Here is a 20,670-nt window from a genome sequence, read left to right as displayed (position 1 = left end):
CAGGTGAGCAGCTGGCATTTGCTGCTTTGCCCGGCTTCTCTATTACAGCCAGAAATGTTGAAAGAGCTTCAAGGATATGTGAGCTTTCAGTCTGCACTAAGGCAGTGTGATTTACTGCCCTGACAGGTATGGTTAATCCAGGGGCAATCATATATTTATTCATTCTTATCAATCTAGGGTATGATGTTTGCAAAAGCATCTGTGTAAGATTGGCTAATTCAGCAGAAAGGCGTTGAACCTGACAACCTTTGGATCAAATAACTTGCTGCAATTATATATTAATCCATCAAAGGAGCTTTGATTTTCCATTACACAGGCCGTGTAGACCATGAATAAAAGTCTACATTCACACTCCTGGTTGAATAAAAAATGTATTGGAATTCCAATATAACATTAGAACATGAAATTTTTAAAAAAGCCACAAGAGTATGCTACTAGCAAAGTTCTTTGTACATAAACTACAGTAGTTTGCATTGTTTCTACATCATGATTAATAAACAGACCTACAGCATCCTTAGAAAACAAAAAGCTGCTTTTGCTAATGAGGACACTACAGATACACCAGCGCTTTTCCTAAGTTTAAACAGGCCAATAAGAAAATGGTTCTTTGTAAAAGGATGAAAAAAGTGCAAAACAGATCTTACTGTCTACAACGGGGAGGGAGATTCCTAAACCTTCACAATAGCTTTGTTCAGTTATATTCATTACAATAAATTTCCTTAAACAGTTATATTAACATTCATGGGTGATGTACACAGGGAAGCAATATTCACAAAGTAAATCCGAGACTTGTAAGAAGCAATTACAATGATATTATGGGGAGGGTGAAAAAAAAAGAGGAAAAAGAGTTTCCGGTAATTGGAACTCACTACATTAATTAAAAAGAGAATCTAATCTGAACCCAATTTACAGGGTTGATCCAAGAATCGTGTAATTGGCACCCATCCAACCGGGTCCATTGAATGTACAGTAAACTCATCCCCATTTACAGGGTCCCGTCTGGATCCAGTAACCGCAACGCACACACTCAACAAGATTCAGTGAGGGCTGGGAAATAAACTCGATCGGTGAAGATCCTATGATTGGCACCCATTCATTGGGGTTTAATGCTGGCTGTGGAATTGGAACCTTCTTTGATTGGGGTTAATAAAGAACCTGTAATCAGAACCCGTTTGGTCGGGTTTACCTAGCTTTTCTCCTATGGCTAAATGATTTTTCCGATCGAACATGTAAAGATATTCTTCATATAAAATGTCAACTGCTGCACACATTTTGTTTAAATCAATGTGCTTTCTGAGTCATGCTAAGCCTCGAGTTATTTGTGGAGTTGGCTCGTCGGTTCCTTCTTCCTAATTGTGCTTTAATCAGCTAACTTGCCAAGTCGTGCAGGAATATTCTGAAGTTTGCAAAAAGATCACAGTGATGAACGCAGATAACTTGGCAGTTTGACCAGCAGAATGCAGAGTAGAGTCTGTATGCCACGGCACTGGGTGATGCAGAGGAAGCAAGAAATGGCCACATTATTAATTGATGCATCTCACGTCAGCTTATGGTGAGGCAGTCAAACGTCACATCTGGATACCAAAGTAACAATTCAACATTCTTTTCATAACACCAGAAAACGTAAACACGCAGTAAATAGACGATATCGAATGTCGAACACTGTACCGGTGCCTCCAGTACATTTCCAAAACAGCAGAGGTCTGTCTGAGCTCAGAGTCGTCAGATTCCATGGCTTTGGCTGGACTGTATGATATCCACAAGTCTGGATCCACTGGACTGAAATCGTGACAAAGGCAGTTTCCACGAGACTTTAACACATCACATTATGTTGTATCCGACCCTCTGGGTGTCTTTTGTACATGCTCCTTGCAGACCAGCTCTGCTTTCAGTTTGTGAAACTGATGGTATTCTGACTGCATCTATGCTGTAGTGATAACATTCAGATCCTTCATTAACCCCGTCAGATGCGTCATCTCTTCTGTCAGCTCGTCTGGGCCGTAATTCTGCAAAAGAGAGGCGGAAGCTTACAAAGCATTTCCTCAGAATAAGACTATTTCTTCAGGGGCACAGATCTGCTTAAAGAACTCGACATACTGAGCAATGGGATAAGGATCTAAGCCTGCAGTTCCTCACGATGAGCCACTGATATCAGAAGGAACAGGCGACAGGAGTCGGCCACTCTGCCCCTCGAACCTGCTACACCAGGGGTGGGCAAACTACGGCCCGCCAAAGGTCGTTATGCGGCCCACCAAGTCATAAAAAAATAAGAAAGTTTTTAAAAAAATTTTTTTATCTTTTTTTAAGGTTAATTGGGGGGGCTGTTGGGTTACTGGTATAGGGTGGATACGTTGACTTGAGTAGGCTGATCATTGCTCGGCACAACATCGAGGGCCGAAGGGCCTGTTCTGTGCTGTACTGTTCTATGTTCTATATGAGGCGCCCAGAATCATAACCGGGTGAGATAATTATTTTACTTAATTTACTATGCGGCCCTTTAAAATTGTGAATTTCTGAATGTGGCCCTTGCACGGAAAAGTTTGCCCACCCCTGTGCTACACCATTCAACTAGATCTTGCTGATCTTCTACGATTTCCCCGCAGGATAGAAACCGTCTCTTGAGCGGTTCTATTTTTAGTGGGGGTCTTTCACTTATTAAACGGGGGGGGGGGTCCCCATCTAAGCCTCAAAACCCTGGCTGCATCTATTTGGAGATTAAAATGAGAGGAGATTTGACTGTATCTTAGATTAGTCACTAGTTCACATCCAGCCATATATTTTTAAAAAATAAATCCAGAGTACCCAATTCATTTTTTCCAATTAAGGGGCAATTTAGCGTGGCCAATCCACCTACTCTGCACATCTTTGGGTTAGACACAGATATGGGGAGAATGTGCAAACTTCACACAAACAGTGACCCAGAGCCGGGATCGAACCTGGGACCTCAGCGCCGTGAGGCTGAAGTGCTAACCACTGCGCCATCGTGTGGCCCATCCAGCCATATATTGAGAGCCATAGATGTGAGCTACAGCCGTAAAGAGGAGACAGACAGAACTCTAATGTCTCTTTTTTCTTTATTCCTTCATGGGATGTGGGTGTCGCCTGCTGGGTCAGCATTCGTTACCCATCCCTAATTGTCCTTAAACTGAGCGTCTCGCTCGGTCGTTCCAGGGGACAGTTAAGAGTCAACCACATTGCTGGGTGTCTGCAGTCACGTAGGTCAGACAGGGTAAGGACGGCAGATTTCCTTCCCGACAGGACATTGGTGAACCAGGTGGGTTTTACGACAATCCACAATGGTTTCGTGGTCACCATCGCTGAGATTACGTTTCAATTCCAGATTTGATTAATTGAATGTAAATTCCACCAGCTGCCGTGCCGGTATTTGAACCCGTGTCCCCAAAGAACCGACCCAGGCCTCTGGATTACTAACTAGACCAGTGGCACGACACAATGCCACTGTCTCCCTGAGGTACCGACCACACAATGTCGGGGATCAGAAATTGAGCTTACCCAGAGGAAACAAAGCCAATATTTACAGAGAAAGAAAACAAAAAAAAAACAGAAGAGTTCTTTTAAAAGATTTAAAATGGGGTTTGGGATATGAAAACCTTCATCACAATTTAAAAAGCTTTTGTTGGCTGTTGCTGATCTCACCCCTCCTGTTAGCTGGGTGAGGCAGAGGCTGATGAATATTGCAACATTCACCCGACACCGGTAAAGTTGAGAAATTTGAATAGTAAGTGGCTGTGTGAAAGAAAGACAAGATCCATTCCAGGAAAGTTGCCACAGGAGATGTACAAGACAAACCAGCACTTGAATAAAATCAGTTCAAACTTACACTATCCGAATCCTCCAGCATTTTAGTGGATTCTGCAAGCTCTGGTGCGCTGGGTACAGTAACTGCCATCGGAGATCTGCTCCTCCCCAATGTTCCTATTGATGCCGTCTTCACTGATTGTACCTGAGGGTTGGTTCCTGTAATTGAAACAAGGTCGGTCAGGTTTCCAGAACTGGGCAGCACGGTGGCGCAGTGGTTAGCACTGCAGCCTCACGGCGCCGAGGTCCCAGGTTCGATCCCGGCTCTGGGTCACTGTCCATGTGGAGTTTGCACATTCTCCCCGTGTCTGCGTGAGTTTCGCCCCCACAACCCAACGATGTGCAGGCTAGGTGGATTGGCCAGGCTAAATTGCCCCTTAATTGGAAAAAAATGAATTGGGTACTCTAAATTTATTTTTAAAAGGTTTCCAGAACGGTCAAAGCCCCCCACCCCCCTCACTTTCAACATTAGATAAAGTTCACATCCACCCATGATACAAATATACAAAGCGAGAGATGCAAGAATTCCTGCTGAAGGTTTGATTCCTCCCAATGTGAACCCCACCCCTTTGCACAGTCGGCAAGTCAGTACCAGCTCACTCACCTGTCTGAGACAGTAATGGCGTGCTGGATGATGTTGTTTCATAGCTGGTGCTGGCTGGAGGAATGGTAATCACAGCAAAGCTTTTCAGTGGGTGGGATGGACGTACATGGGCTGTTGGGACATTGCGATTGGACTCCTCCTCCTGAGACCCAGGCAAATAGGAAACTGCAGGTACGTCAGTCTCCACGTTCTCCACAGGGTGGGCCTGCGAACTGGGCGCTGGGGACATGTCGCTATTTGGTGTATTCCGTACAGATTCTGGGGAGGAATCATCGGGAAACAGTCAACACTCCAGGGCATCTCCAAACCTTCATTTAAACAATCCACAGTCTCAGATGGAGATGCTTTATTGTCGAACAAAAAATATATAAATCGACTCACTGTGCAAAGAGGTCAATGTCTTTCTAAACAACTGAACAAGTCAACAGACATTTTCTTTGCCTAACTGTGATTTGTAGAAGAACTCTGATAACCATGGCCCGAGGTTAGTCCAGCACAAAGAAAGCCATTTGAGGTATGGTATCTAAATTTGGTTTCAGTAGCTCCAGATGACATTGCAAGCAAAGGGAAACAAGAGCAATGTTTCATCCGATAAACATAAATTAGAACCATTAGCGCGATGAAATACCAAAACGTTACAACACAAAATAGTATCCACACCGTCAAATAGTCTAATGACATTAACCTACCCTGTTCCCATTTCTTTCATTTACTTCTCCAATCTGCCTTTCATACCGAAACTGTTTCTGCATTTCCACCAATCCAGTGATTAAGTTCCACAGCCTCATAATTCTGTGTAAAGAGGTTTGGCTTACCAGCCGATCTAAACATTTAATATTGGGTTTACAGTTCCTCAACCTTGATCCTTGAAATTCATGAAACAGTCTGCATCTATCTACCCTGTCCCATCCTTCCATACATTAGAAAAATAATAGATTGCCGGCTAATTTGTGCTGTGCTGATAGAGAAAAGATCCAAACTTTTAGCTAATTGTTAAATTATCTCTTAATCTGCCTCATTCTTTGAATATTACCTTTAGCTCAGCTCTTGCAAACAAGTGAATCATCCTGGAGGTACAATCAGACCATACATCAATTTGTTACCCAGGACTCTGTTTTACATTCACTCTTTCCCAACCTCTGTAGCTTCACCCAAAATTTATAAATGATGTTTTTGCTCTTTCTGGTCCCAAGATCCTGTCCAAGATAAATACCCTGTTATTTCCAACCTCACTATTACCGTTCATCCGAATATAACTGCTGGAGGTTTAGGAAACACAACCCCAAGTCGGGCTGAGATTGAGAAGTTCAAAACCAACACAATATTTTCAGGGATTGAGGATTGAAATGTTGATCAGAGAGTCACTTCCCTGAGAATGAACCCAACGTGTAGTGGACATGAGGGTGCTGCCCCACACACAGAGGAAGTTATAACCTAGGAATAAAGCTAAAGGCAGCAGATACACCTCCCCTCTTGTGGTTCCGAGGCACCTGGGTTGAGATCTCACCTGCAGAATTGGCCCTTTCTACTGCGGAGTCAAGCGGGCGGCTGCTGATCTGATGGCGAAAGTAGCTGCGAGCTGGGGGTGAAGGCCCGTCACAGTGGTGATGGTGATGAGGATTGTCGAGTGAATGGATGGGATGGGCACTAATCACAGCTGTGAATGAATATAACATAGAGAGCACTTCACACACAGAACCAACTACAGTGACCCCGAGTTACCCTACCCCCTGTACCCAGACACATGAATCACATTCAGAACCCTCTCAGGAAGCTGAACTAACGAAGAACCCCGAGGTACCACGCCTCAGGCCCCCACCTTCCAGGTGTGAAATTAAACGGAGGTTGGGTCTGCTCTCAGATGGACATGGAGGATCCACTGGTATCAGGGCCCCTGCCAAGCTGTGCAGGTGGCTGGGGGCAGGCAGCCAGCTTGGAGGTACTATACAGGCCTCATTCTATGACAAGGCACCTCATTTAGAAAAACAATTTGAAGGAAGTGCGTACTGAAAGAACTAGTCATGCACAGGTATCATGGGGTGACACCATTTTGAAGGCAAGCAGAGCCAATGCCTTTCAAATACCCAAAACAGATTTTCTGGCTATGAGCACATTGCTGTTTCCGGGATCTTGCTGTGTTCAAATTGTGCATTTCCCACATTAAAGTAGTGACCATGCTTCAAAAGTACTTTGTTGAAATGTGCTTTGGACCTGCACAAAAAGGTGCCCATTAAGTACTGAAATATCTATTGTAGGGCTTTGACTCGCCAAGCGAGGGGTTTGCTCACAGAGCCTGAAGACCAGGCACTGAGAGGGAGAACGATGGAAGGGGGCGAACAGATGGGCCCCTGAAAAGTCTTAAAGAATCCTAAACCTGAAAACCCCACTGGGGCACAAACCAGTTGAAGTTCTGACTGTTATAAAGTTGGATCACACGGGCAGCAGGCTGGCGCAGTGACTGGACTGCTGCCTCACGGCGCCGAGGGCCCGGGTCACTGTCCGTCTGCCGTTTGCACATTCTCCCCGTGTCTGCGTGGGTCTCACCCCCTCAACCCAAAACAAAATGTACAGGGTAGGTGAATTGGCCACGCTAAATTGCCCCTTAATTAGGAAAAAAATAATATATTAAAATAAATAAAGTTGGATCACGCTCAGCCCCTCTCTGAAACACATGGTGTTCTTTTTGCTCTTTATTTACTCTCTGCTCTTTTTTAAACTCCAGACACACACATGGCTGAAATGAAGGTTGCAATCAGTCAGTTTCCAACAGTTATTTTAATACATTTGCACCGTGTTTAACACAAAGGCTTCCATCCTTTATTCACCAACATTTAACCCAAGGAGAGTCAGTGATTTCTGTTTCAGCCGGAACGTTATCGATGTTTTGATGACATTATTAATTACTCATTTACATCTGCCCAGTGGTACAGAAAACTATGGCCTGATTATCAATTTAGGATGTAAGAAGTCCCCAGTAAAACGAGCTGTAAATTTAGGAAGACTTTCTACTGAATCTTGTACCAATTGATACAGTGACGGCATTGGACACCGAGTAGCAACAACCTGGCCCTTTTTCCATTTGGCTCTTTTTTTCTCTGGGGACCATCCTGTTTTCAACTACAAGCCACTTTCCAGCAGTAATTCCTGGATAGTGACCTTCCTGACCTTGGATTCTCCATTTCCAGAACATAGTACAGTGCAGAAGGAGGCCATTCGGCCCATCGAGTCTGCACCGACCTACTTAAGGCCTCGCGTCCACCCTAACCCCGTAACCCAAACACCCCTTCCAGCCTTTTTGGTTACTATGGGCAATTTATCATGGCCAATTCACCTAACCCGTGGGTTGTAACAGGACTTGGGTCTGTATGGATCAGGGAAACACGGCCTTTATCCACAAGGCCTTCAGGTTGGACAATTCATTCATTATCATCTGGCTCAGGCGTTTCTGCATCTTTTATTATCCGGGCGTGGTTATAAAATATTAACGATGTGGAGATGCCGGCGTTGGACTGGGGTGGGCACAGTAAGAAGTCTTACAACACCAGGTTAAAGTCCAACATGTTTGTTTCAAACACGAGCTTTCGGAGCAATGCTGAGGAAGGAGCTGTGCTCCGAAAGCTAGTGCTTGAAACAAACCTGTTGGACTTCAACCTGGTGTTGTAAGACTTCTCACTATAAAATATTAACACAACCATCAAATGACTAGGTGAAAGATGTTATCACATACGCTGAGGAGGCTGAGCATCAAAAGGCATCATCATCTTTGGTCGCAGTCCTCGTCGCCCGTTCAGCGTGGTTATGCCATCTTCCAGTTCACGGCCTGCAAGCAGAAACATCCCATAATATCACCGGCTCGCGGAGCTTTACTGCATAACCACACTCATCAGGGAGAAAATACTCAAACCATATCAACAATGACAGGTATGGTTAGCATTGCTGCCTACGGCGCTGAGGACCTGGGTTCGACTCCCGGCTCTGGGTCACTGTCCGTGAAGAGTTTGCACATTCTCCCCGTGTCTGCGTGGGTTTCACCCCCACAACCCAAAGACGTGCAGGATAGGTGGATTGGCCACGCCAAATTGCCCCTTAATTGGAAAAAATAATTGGGTACTCTAAATTTATAAATAAAAAAAAATAAAAAAAACAATGACAGGTAGGAAACGCTGTCTGCTCCTACTTGCCTTGCTCACAGCTCACATCCAAAAACCGAGTCGTCTCCTGATACCAGGAAAACCGATAAATGTGGAAAATTTAAACCTGGGAAATTCCTCTCCGACCCCCTGAGACATCAAAAACCAGTTCAGATCATTTCTCCCTGGTTCTGACATTACCCATGCTGTATTATAATAATATTATTAATATAATATTATTATTATTATATTTATTATAATACTGTGAAAATCCCCTAGTCGCCACATTCCGGCGCCTGTTTGGGTACACAGAGGGAGAATTCAGAAGATACAATTCACCTAACAAGCACGTATTTTGGGACATGTGGGAAGAAACCGGAGCGCCCGGAGGAAACCCACGCAGACACGGGGAGGATGTGCAGACTCCGCACAGACAGTGACCCAAGCCGGGAATCGAACTGGGGACCCTGGCGCTGTGAAGCAACAGTGCTACCCACTGTGCCACCCTGTATGAGGTGATCTTAACCCAGCCAGAAACAGGTCTAAGTATCAGCTGAACGAATTCAGTAAATCCACATCTGCCAAATGCACTCCCTTCCTTAATTTATAAATTTTCAATCTTTTTAAGTTGAGCTATCTCCAGGAGCTCCCGTTACACATGTCTGCCAGGATATGTCCGTGCGATTGCCGAACAATTAGCCGGAAGTGAGGAAATAAAAATATCAGAACTGTTCCGATGAAGGGTCGCAGATGTGAAACTTTAAACTCTGTTTCCCACTTCACAAACTGCTGCCTTAACTTGCTGAGTAATTCCAGCAATTCTTACTGATTAGGGTTTGGGAGCTATTTCCCAGCTCTCCCTGCTTCATTTCCCAATAATTTGCTTCATTGACAGCTGGCAGAACGAGCTGGAAGGCAGTTTGCGTTTTGGATGGGGTGTGAGATCTTTATTCACCTTTTCCTTTTGTTTATTTGTACAAAGCCTTGTTGGTTCCAGGTAACGTTCCACGGTCTGAATTATTGAGTTTGTTTCCATTGGCCTAAGAGGAATATAGTCAGTACCCCCCGAGAGTCCGATCACAGCAACTGACCGATTCTGGTCATGTCGGCCGCAACACTGAACTCACCCAGGTAGGAATTCCTCCGCTGCTGCTCCTTCTCCATGGAATTTTCGACTGGAGTAATGTCCTGGGAATTACGGGGAATGGGGGTGTCTGTCATGACCGGGTTTGGCTCTGGTGACTTGTCAATCGGTTTCAGCTCCAGGCGTTCGTGGTGGATCCAGAGATCAGGGGGGTTGATATCCTTTGAATTTCCTTTATATTTGTGAGATCCATTGGCAGATTTACAAGCTGCACGTTTCCTAGAAATAAAAACACCAACAGGAGTGGCACTGAGGGCAGGGAGAAAGAGTGCAGATTTTGTACATTTAACTTTAGTAAATTTAATACTCATTAAAGTGAAGGGATATCAGCAACAGACAGGAGTCTGCATCAAACACTCAGCGTCAAACACTCCCAGGACAGGTACAGCACGGGGTTAGATACAGAGTAAAGCTCCCTCTACACTGTCCCCATCAAACACTCCCAGGACAGGTACAGCACGGGGTTAGATACAGAGTAAAGCTCCCTCTACACTGTCCCCATCAAACACTCCCAGGACAGGTACAGCAAGGGGTTAGATACAGAGTAAAGCTCCCTCTACACTGTCCCCATCAAACACTCCCAGGACAGGTGCAGCACAGGGTTAGATACAGAGTAAAGCTTCCTCTACACTGTCCCCATCAAACACTCCCAGAGCAGGTACAGCACGGGGTGAGATACGGAGTAAAGCTTCCTCTACACTGTCCCCATCAAACACTCCCAGGACAGGTACAGCACGGGGTTAGATACAGAGTAAAGCTCCCTCTACTCTGTCCCCATCAAACACTCCCAGGACAGGTACAGCACGGGATTAGATACAGAGTAAAGCTCCGTCTACACTGTCCCCATCAAACACTCCCAGGACAGGTACAGCACGGGGTTAGATACAGAGTAAAGCTCCCTCTACACTGTCCCCATCAAACACTCCCAGGACAGGTACAGCACGGGGTTAGATACAGAGTAAAGCTCCCTCTACACTGTCCCCATCAAACACTCCCAGGACAGGTACAGCACGGGGTTAGATACAGAGTAAAGCCCCCTCTACACTGTCCCCATCAAACACTCCCAAACAGGTTACTAGAGTTCTTTGCCAATGGAACAAGAAGCAGGTTGGATAAAAGGGAACTAGTGGATGTGGTGCATTTGTATGTCCAAAAGGAATTTGATAAGCTGCTATTGACAGGTTACTACACAAGATGAGAGTTTATCATGTTGGGGAGATTTAGTAATTATAGGGATAAAGGACCAGCTAACTAACAGGAAACAGAGAGTCGGAATAAGTGGGTCATTTGAAGGATGTCAGACTGTGCCACAGGGATCAGTGCTGGGCAAATCAACTATAATCTATATTAATGATGTGGATGAAGGGACTGACTGTACTGTTAATAAATTTGCTAATGATAGAAGGTTAGGAAGGAAAGCAAGTTGTGAGGAGGATACAAAGAGTCTACAAATCAAAATCAACAGATTAAGTGAACGGAGAAAAAACTGACAGATAAAGTATAACGGGGAAAGTGTGAGGCTGTCCACTTTGGCAACAAGAATAGAGAAGCAACTATTATTTAAATGGAAAGAGAAGGCACAACGCTGACATGCAGAGGGGTGTTGTTAGCCAGGGTGGCAGGCAGAGGGGTGTTGTTAGCCAGGGTAACGGGCAGAGGGGTGTTGTTAGCCAGGGTAACGGGCAGAGGGGTGTTGTTAGCCAGGGTGGCAGGCAGAGGGGTGTTGTTAGCCAGGGTGGCAGGCAGAGGGGTGTTGTTAGCCAGGGTGGCAGGCAGAGGGGTGTTGTTGGCCATGGTAACGGGCAGAGGGGTGTTGTTAGCCAGGGTGGCAGGCAGAGGGGTGTTGTTAGCCAGGGTGGCAGGCAGAGGGGTGTTGTTAGCCAGGGTGGCAGGCACAGGGGTGTTGTTAGCCAGGGTAACAGGCAGAGGGGTGTTGTTGGCATGCAGATACAGTGAGTAACCAGGGTGGCAGGCAGAATGCTGTCTTTATTACACTGAGATAAAGTGGGGAAGTCTGGCCTCTATTGTACAAGGCATTGGGGAGACTGCACCAAGGGTATGTGCACAGTTTTGGTCCACTGATGTCAGGAGGGATATATTTGCATTGCAGGCAGCTCAAAGAAGGTTGACCAGGCTGATTGCTGGGATGAAGGGGTTTATCGAAAGAGGTTGAGTGTGTTGGAGCTGCACTCGCAGGAATTTAGAAGAATGAGAGGAGGCCTTAGTGAAACATACAAGATTCTGCCGAGATTTTCCCGGGCAGATGCTGAGGGGCTGTTCCCTCTGTTACCTGAATCTAGGACATGGGAGCTGAGGAGGAATGTCCTCTCTCAGAGGGCTGCTAATTGGGCTGGGCCATTGAAGTTGGAGTTGGAGAGTTTTTTGATCGACAAGTGAATCGAGGGTTATGGGGGGGGATGGAGATAGAACATAGAACTGTACAGCACAGTAAAGGCCCTTCGGAGATAGACAGGAAAGTGCAGTTGAGATCACAATCAGAACCGCTATGATCTTAATGAATGGTGGAGCAGGCCCGATGGGCCAAATGGCCTCCTCCTGTTCTTGGGCACAGAACAAGTTAGTTACAGAGTAAAGCTCTCCACACTCGCCAAAGAAAGTGCTTCAACTCAAAACAAAAAATAAACCACTTACCGTGCCAGTGTGATATCTTTGTGTTTGCCACACCAGTTACCCTGCCAGCTTGGTCAGCTCACCATTACGGCCAAATTAGGGGCAGTTCTGGGGCGAGGTTCTCCACTGGCGGAGTTCTCCGTTTATCCGGCAGCCCGGGGACTTTCCCGACGGCGTGGGGCTGCCCCACAATGGGAAACCCCCATTGACCAGGCGGCGTAACGGACCATCCCGCCCCATTGACCAGCCCCATTGACCAGCCCCATTGTGGGGCTGCCCCACAATGGGAAACCCCCATTGACCAGCCCCATTGACCAGCCCCATTGACCAGCCCCATTGACCAGGCGGAGTAACGGAGCATCCCGCCCCATTGACCAGCCCCATTGACCAGGCGGAGTAACGGACCATCCCGCCCCATTGACCAGCCCCATTGACCAGGCGGAGTAACGGACCATCCCGCCCCATTGACCAGCCCCATTGACCAGCCCCATTGACCAGGCCCATTGACCAGCCCCATTGACCAGCCCCATTGACCAGCCCCATTGACCAGCCCCATTGACCAGCCCCATTGACCAGCCCCATTGACCAGCCCCATTGACCAGCCCCATTGTGGGGCTGCCCCACAATGGGAAACCCTCATTGACCAGGCGGAGTAACGGAGCATCCCGCCCCATTGACCAGCCCCATTGACCAGCCCCATTGACCAGGCGGAGTAACGGGCCATCCCGCCGGTGGGGTGAAACAGAAACGTGGCGGGTCGGGGCGCAGAATCCAGTCCCTGACCTATGAACCTGTCAAATGGCCTAACAGACTTTTCAATTTCATCTCAAATTGGAACCTTATGGAGAACGAACAGGAAAAGTGAAGTTTGGGTTAGATCTGAATCCAGCGGACGGTGTAATGTTTACAAGTATTTCCCTCCTTACTTTTTCTGCTGGTAGTTTGTGCGTCGAGTACAGAACAAAGCGATGATGACCACAATGATGATTGTGAAGACTCCCGCAGAGATGATGATAATGAGCATGGTGTTGCTATCCAGGCTCGAGGTGGGGCTGCCATGGGGACTGTTGTGACCTGTGCAAAACACAAATTAACAATCAGAACTCACCAAAAAACAAAGAGTAAAGATACACAAGTCAATGGGAGCAGAGTCACTCCCTGACCCAGGACCCCCGTACCCAAGGGTCTCACTCAGTCAGGGTCCCCGTACCCAAGGGCTTTGGCCAGTCAGGGTCAATCCCCGGCCCAGGACCCCCGTACACAAGGGTCTCACTCAGTCAGGGTCCCTATATCCAAGGGCTTTGGCCAGTCAGGGTCACTCCCCGACCCAGGACCCCTGTACCCAAGGGCCTCACTCAGTCAGGGTCTCCGTACCCAAGGGCTTTGGCCAGTCAGGGTCACTTCCCGGCCCATGACCCCCGTACCCAAGGGCCTCACCCTGTCAGGGTCACTCCCCGGCCCAGGACCCCCGTACCCAAGGGCCTCACTCAGTCAGGGTCACTCCCTGACCCAGGACCCCCGTACCCAAGGGTCTCACTCAGTCAGGGTCCCCGTACCCAAGGGTCTCACTCAGTCAGGGTCCCCGTACCCAAGGGCTTTGGCCAGTCAGGGTCACTCCCCGGCCCAGGACCCCCGTACCCAAGGGCCTCACTCAGTCAGGGTCACTCCCCGGCCCAGGACCCCCGTACCCGAGGGTCTCACTCAGTCAGGGTCCCCGTACCAAAGGGCTTTGGCCAGTCAGGGTCACTCCCCGGCCCAGGACCCCCGTACCCGAGGGCCTCAACCTGTCAGGGTCACTCCCCGGGGGAACATAGACACGGAGATTAATTACCGCTGATAGAATGCCGGGTGTCGGAGCCCGAATCCAGAACCGAAGGGTTTTTGCCGAGTTTTCCAGATGATCCAAGAGCTGCAGAGACAGAGAATTATTAATCCAACTGATTAAATTTGCACATCGAGAAACCCAACATCGACACTGACTCCCACCCCTCAATCCCGACAACACAGAGTGAGGACAGAGTGTGATGAAGAGGGTCACAGTGACCATTCTGGGATGGAAACTGCATCTTAACCTTTTGTGAGGAGATTTCAAACTGTTAAATCGGACTTGGGGGGGGGGGGGGGGGGGGGGGGAAAGTAGGGCTGGGTTTGGAGAACTATAGGGACAATCGTCCTGGATGGTCACGGGGTGGGTGGGGGGGGGGGGGGGTGTCTGAATGGGAAATGGGGGGTCTGGATGGGAGTGGGGGTATCTGGGTGGGGGGTATCTGGATGGGGGAGTATCTGGATGGGGGGTATCAGGAGGGGGTTATCTGGATGGGGTAATATCTGGATGGGGGTGTTTGGATGGGGGGGTATCTGGATGGGGGTTATCTGGATGGGGGGTATCTGGATGGGGGGTATCTGGATGGGGGTATCGGGATGGGGGGTATCTGGATGGGGGGTATCTGGATGGGGGGTATCTGGGTGGGGGGTATCTGGGTGGGGGGTATCTGGATGGGGGTATCTGGATGGGGGGTATCTGGGTGGGGGGTATCTGGGTGGGGGGTATCTGGATGGGGGTATCTGGGTGGGGGGTATCTGGGTGGGGGGTATCTGGATGGGGGGTATCTGGATGGGGGTATCGGGATGGGGGTATCTGGAATGGGGGTATCTGGAATGGGGGTATCTGGAATGGGGGTATCTGGATGGGGGGTATCTGGGTGGGGGGTATCTGGATGGGGGTATCTGGGTGGGGGGTATCTGGGTGGGGGGTATCTGGATGGGGGTATCTGGGTGGGGGGTATCTGGGTGGGGGGTATCTGGATGGGGGGTATCTGGATGGGGGGTATCTGGATGGGGGGTATCTGGATGGGGGGGTATCTGGATGGGGGGGGTATCTGGATGGGGGGGTATCTGGATGGGGGGTATCTGGATGGGGGGTATCTGGATGGGGGGGTATCTGGATGGGGGGGTATCTGGATGGGGGGGGTATCTAGATGGGGGGGTGCCTGGATGGGGGGGTATCTGGATGGGGGGGTATCTGGATGGGGGGGTATCTGGATGGGGGGGGGTATCTGGATGGGGGGTGTATCTGGATGGGGGGTATCTGGATGGGGGGGTGAGATTGACGAGGGTAACTGGATGGACAATATGCTACGTCTTGCTGTGAGGATCAATACCCTGAGCATTCGCTCTGATTAAACTTCTGCTCACAACTGCACCACATCTGATCATTCCACCTCAGAATCAAGGTGAAGATTCCAGTTTACTGGGGGGTTGTATTTCTGAATATTCGGACAGGTATACAGGCAGGACAGTGACAACATCGCCATTGCAGCTCTGGATTGGTCAACGATTACCCACAGCCACCTCCGAGGTAATGACACTAAATACTTCTCTTCATCCAAAGCCGAGATTTGTGTCAGTGCAGCTGGATGAATGGGCAGGATCTCTGCTGTTTCCCGAGACGTTTTTCGGAGCATCCTGGATTCACAGTTAACAACCTGAAAGCTGCTCATTGTTCACCAGAAAAAATCAAATCTTTGCTGGTTATCGTAACGGCTGATTAGAGAATTGTTCAGAGTGATCCCACCCCATGCCAGCAGTCAGTTAATACTTTAGATTTGGACTTGAGAAAAAGCAGACTCAGATTTACGAATTTGGGAACATTATGCATTTCGATGATTGATTGAGGTCACCAATAAACATCCTGCTGGTCGAATTCAATGAATCAGCCAATCTGTGGGTTAGCAGTGAGAAAGTAACTATGACAGATTACAGATATGGTTTGTTCAGTAACCTCGGTCAGGGGGAAATCTGCTACCCGCAGATGGCCTGGCCAAGTGACCCCAATGTCACTTCCTGAGTTTTAACCTCAATCCCGTCTGGAGTCACCAAGTCAACAGTAAACAAAGTTCAACTGGGAGCACAAAAAGCGTGAGCGACCTTTGAGCAACGGCATCATGTCGGGCAAAGTCTTATCTCAGTCAACTCCGCAACCTTCTCCTCATTAACACTACCGAGAGGGTTAGTATGTAAATTGGGAAACACAGGCCACCGCACACATAGCACAGTTATACTCACACAACCAGGCAATGCCAGGGAATATTGCGGAGTGCCCCTCAGTGCGCTCGCGCTGGTATGAGCAGCGGAGGATCAGCTACGATCCTATTGATTAATCGAGCAGACTCAAGGGGCCGAATGGTCTAATCCTGTTCTTAGTTCTAATGCTCTTATTCTTCATTTCCATTCGTGCCCAATATACAATCAGTCGCAAATATTAAACATACTCAGCTCCTGACATGATTACAGCCTTGGTTCAAACATGGACAAAAGAGCTGAATGCCAGAGGTGAGGTGAGAGTGACTGCCCTTGACATCAAGGCAGCATTTGACCGAGTGCGGCATCAAGGAGCCCGAGCTAAACTGGATCAATCAGGGGGAAACTGTCCGCTGGTTGGAGTCATACCCGACACAAAGGAAGATGGTTGTGGTGGTTGGAGATCAATCATCTCAGCTCCAGGACATCACTGCAGGAGTTCCTCAGGGTAGTGTCCTCGGCCCAGCCATCTTCAGCTGCTTCATCAACAACCTCCCTTCCATCATAAGGTCAGGAGTGGGGATGTTTGCGACTGACTGCACAATGTTCAGCACCATTCGCGACTCCTCAGATACTGAAGCAGTCCATGTCCAAATGCAGCAAGACCTGGACAATATCCAGGCTTGGGGCTGACAAGTGGCAAGTTACATTCACGGCACACAAGCCCCAGACAATGACCATCTCCTACAAGAGAGGATCTAACCCCTGCCCCCGTTGACATTCAATGTCATTACCATCGCTGAATCCCCCACTATCAACATCCTGGGGATTACCATTGACCAGAAACTGAACTAGACCCAGCCACATTAATACTGTGGCTACCAGGGCAGGTCAGAGGCTGGGAATCCTACGGTGAGTAACTCACCTCCTGATTCCCCAACGTCTGTCCACCATACACAAGGCACAAGTCAGGAGTGTGATGGAATACTCTCCACTTGCCTGGAGGAGCGCAGCTCCAACAACACTAAAAGGCTCGACACCATCCAGGACAAAGCAGCCCCGCTTGATTGCTCCCCCTTCCATAAAGATTCAAACCCTCCACCACCGACACACAGCGGCAGCCGTGTGTACCATCTACAAGATGCACTGCAGCAACTCACCAAGGCTCCTCAGGCAGCACCTTCCAAACCCATGAACACTACCGTCTAGAAGGACAAGAGCAGCAGATACCTGGGAACCCCACCACCTGGTGGTTCCCCTCCGAGTCACTCACCACCCTGACTGGGAAATATATCGGCCGTTCCTTCACTGTCGCTGGGCAAAATCCTGGAACTCCCTCCCTAACAGCACAGTGGGTGTACCCACACCCCAAGGACTGCAGCGGTTCAAAAACGCAGCTCACCACCCACCTTCTGAAGGGCAACTAGGGATGGGCAATAAATATTGGCCTAGCCAGCGAAACCCACATCCCGTAAATGAATAAAAACAAATTTTGAATGACCACCCTCTGTCCTCTGAGGTAGAAAATTCCAAATATACACAGTTCCCAGAGTGAAGAAATAAAGGCTCAGTTCAGTCCAACATATCTGACCCCTTATCTTGAGCCCGTGATCTCCATTAGTTCTGGAAACTCCACCAGGGGGAGATATCCCTGTAGGATTTACCCGCTCACACGTTATCCATTACATTGCGATTACCTCCCATCTTTCTAAATTTCAGAGAATATCGGTCCATTCCATTCAATCTGAGCTACAGGAGAAGCCTCACATCCCAGGCATCAATCTTCTGACTTGTTGCACCCTCTAATACAAGGGCATCCTTCCATAGAAGGTAGGAGAAGTAGACCATTCGGCCCATCAAGTCTGCTCCACCATTCAATAAGATCATGACTGATAATCCTCAACTCCACTTTCCCACCTTGTCCCCATAACCCTTACGGGCTTTAACAAAGGGTCATCTGGACTCGAAACATTAACTCTTTTCTCTCCCTACAGATGCTGCCAGACCCGCCCCATAACCCTTGATTCCCTCACTGATTAAACATCTGTATACATCAGCCTTGAACGTACTAAACGACGCAGCCTCGACAGCTCTCTCAGTAAAGAATTCCACAGATTCACTCCTCTCTGAGAGAAGAAATTATTCTTCATCTGTTTTAAATGGGTGACCCCTCACTCGGAGATTATGCCCTCTGGTCCGAGATTCTCTTACAAGAGGAAACAATCTCTCAGCATCTACCCTGTCCAGCCCCTGAGAATCTGATATGTCTCCATAAGGTCGCCTCTCATTCTTCTAAACTCCAGTGAGCACAGGTCCAACCTAAAGAAATATAAAGTGCCCCTCCACATACTCTCCACATAAAGAAATCCCTCTGTACCCGGGATCAACCTCGTAAACCTTCTCTGGACAGCTTCCAATGTCAGTATATCTATCCTTAGATAAGGGGACCAAAGCTGTTCACAGCATTCCAGGTTCAACTGGTGCCTTGTATAGTTTTAGCAGGACCTCCCGATTTCTATACTCCATTCCCTTTGAAACAAAGGCCAACGTTCCATTTGCTTCCCAATTACCCGCTGAACTTGCATGCTAGCTTTTTCCGATTTATACACAAGGGCCTCCAAATCCCTCTGTGCTGCAGCTTACTGCAGTCTTTCTCCATTTAAATAATATTCAGCCCCTTTATTCTTCACATTTTCCTACATTATATTCCAGCTGCCAGTTTTTTGTCCACTTATCTAACCTTTCTATATCTCTCTATAGACTGTGTCATCCTCACCACTTGTCTTCCACCTATCTTGTGTCATCCACAAACTTGCTTTCACCTAATTCCTTCCTTAGATAATAAGACAAAACTGTTTGGCAGCACGGTGGCACAGTGGTTAGCACTGCTGCTTCACAGTGCTGAGGACTGGGTTCAATCCCATCCCAGGTCATTGTCCGTGTGGAGTTTGCACATTTTCCCCGTGTTTGCGTGGGTCTCACCCCCACAACCCAAAGATGTGCAGGCTAGCTGGATTGGCCACGCTAAATTGCCCCTTAATTGGGGAAAAGAAAACAATTGGGCACTTTGGACGGCACAGTGATTGGTACTCCTGTCTCACAGTGCCAGGGACCCGGGTTAACACTGCTGCCTCACAGTGCCAGGGACCCGAGTTAACACTGCTGCCTCACAGTGCCAGGGACCCGGGTTAACACTGCTGTCTCACAGTGCCAGGGACCCGGGTTAACACTGCTGCCTCACAGCGCCAGGGACCCGAGTTAACACTGCTGTCTCACAGTGCCAGGGTCCCGGGTTAGCACTGCTGTCTCACAGTGCCAGGGACCAGGGTTAACACTGCTGTCTCACAGTGCCAGGGACCCGGGTTAACACTGCTGTCTCACAGTGCCAGGGACCCGGGTTAACACTGCTGTCTCACAGTGCCAGGGACCCAGGTTAACACTGCTGTCTCACAGTGCCAGGGACCCGGGTTAACACTGCTGACTCACAGTGCCAGGGACCCGGGTTAACACTGCTGCCTCACAGTCCAGGGACCCGGGTTAACACTGCTGTCTCACAGTGCCAGGGACCAGGGTTAACACTGCTGTCTCACAGTGCCAGGGACCCGAGTTAACACTGCTGTCTCACAGTGCCAGGGACCCGGGTTAACACTGCTGTCTCACAGTGCCAGGGACCCGGGTTAACACTGCTGTCTCACAGTGCCAGGGACCCGGGTTAACACTGCTGTCTCACAGTGCCAGGGACCCGGGTTAACACTGCTGTCTCACAGCGCCAGGGACCCGGGTTAACACTGCTGTCTCACAGTGCCAGGGACCCGGGTTAACACTGCTGTCTCACAGTGCCAGGGACCCGGGTTAACACTGCTGACTCACAGTGCCAGGGACCCGGGTTAGCACTGCTGTCTCACAGAGCCAGGGACCCGGGTTAACACTGCTGACTCACAGTGCCAGGGACCCGGGTTAGCACTGCTCTCTCACAGTGCCAGGGACCCGTGTTCAATTCTGACCTCGGGTGACTGTCTGTGTGGAGTTTGCTCGTTCTCCCCGTGTCTGCGTGAGTTTCCTCCGGGTGCTCTGGTTTCCTCCCACAGTCCAAAGATGTGCAGGTTAGGTGGATCGGCCGTGATAAATTGCAACTAGGTGGGGTTGCGGGAATAGGGTGGGGGATTGGGCCTCGATAGGATGCTCTTCCAGAAGGTCAGTGCAGATTTGATGGGCTGAATGGCTTCCTTCTGCACTGTAGGGAGTCTATGGTTCTATGATTTAAATTTCAAAAAAGATGAAACTGTTCACAGTATTGCAGATGTGATCTCACCACAAAGCCT

At 48.7% G+C, this 20,670-nt stretch overlaps 1 protein-coding gene across 5 annotated transcripts in view; it reads right to left on the bottom strand.

The window, feature by feature from the left end:
• Positions 1–352: 352 nt before the first annotated feature.
• The window catches only part of LOC119956855 (neogenin-like), a 224,733-nt gene continuing 204,415 nt past the window's right edge, over positions 353–20,670 (bottom strand). For 3 of the 5 annotated variants that reach the window (XM_038784362.1, XM_038784363.1, XM_038784364.1), the window contains exons 21-28: positions 14,160–14,237; positions 13,255–13,402; positions 9,681–9,916; positions 8,151–8,243; positions 5,931–6,080; positions 4,424–4,681; positions 3,842–3,978; positions 353–2,006 (exon numbers count right to left, since the gene is read on the bottom strand). In XM_038784362.1, the coding sequence (XP_038640290.1) occupies positions 1,923–2,006; positions 3,842–3,978; positions 4,424–4,681; positions 5,931–6,080; positions 8,151–8,243; positions 9,681–9,916; positions 13,255–13,402; positions 14,160–14,237 (1,184 nt within the window). In that variant the 3' untranslated portion in view covers positions 353–1,922. The remainder of the gene's footprint in view (positions 2,007–3,841; positions 3,979–4,423; positions 4,682–5,930; positions 6,081–8,150; positions 8,244–9,680; positions 9,917–13,254; positions 13,403–14,159; positions 14,238–20,670) is intronic. The other 2 variants (XM_038784366.1, XM_038784367.1) reach the window with 1 other exon arrangement.

The sequence above is a fragment of the Scyliorhinus canicula genome, chromosome 24 (assembly GCF_902713615.1).
Source record: "Scyliorhinus canicula chromosome 24, sScyCan1.1, whole genome shotgun sequence".
Taxonomy (NCBI): Eukaryota; Metazoa; Chordata; class Chondrichthyes; order Carcharhiniformes; family Scyliorhinidae; genus Scyliorhinus; species Scyliorhinus canicula.
The sequence above is the reverse complement of the archived record's forward strand: the minus strand, read 5'-3'. Positions and strand labels throughout refer to the sequence as shown.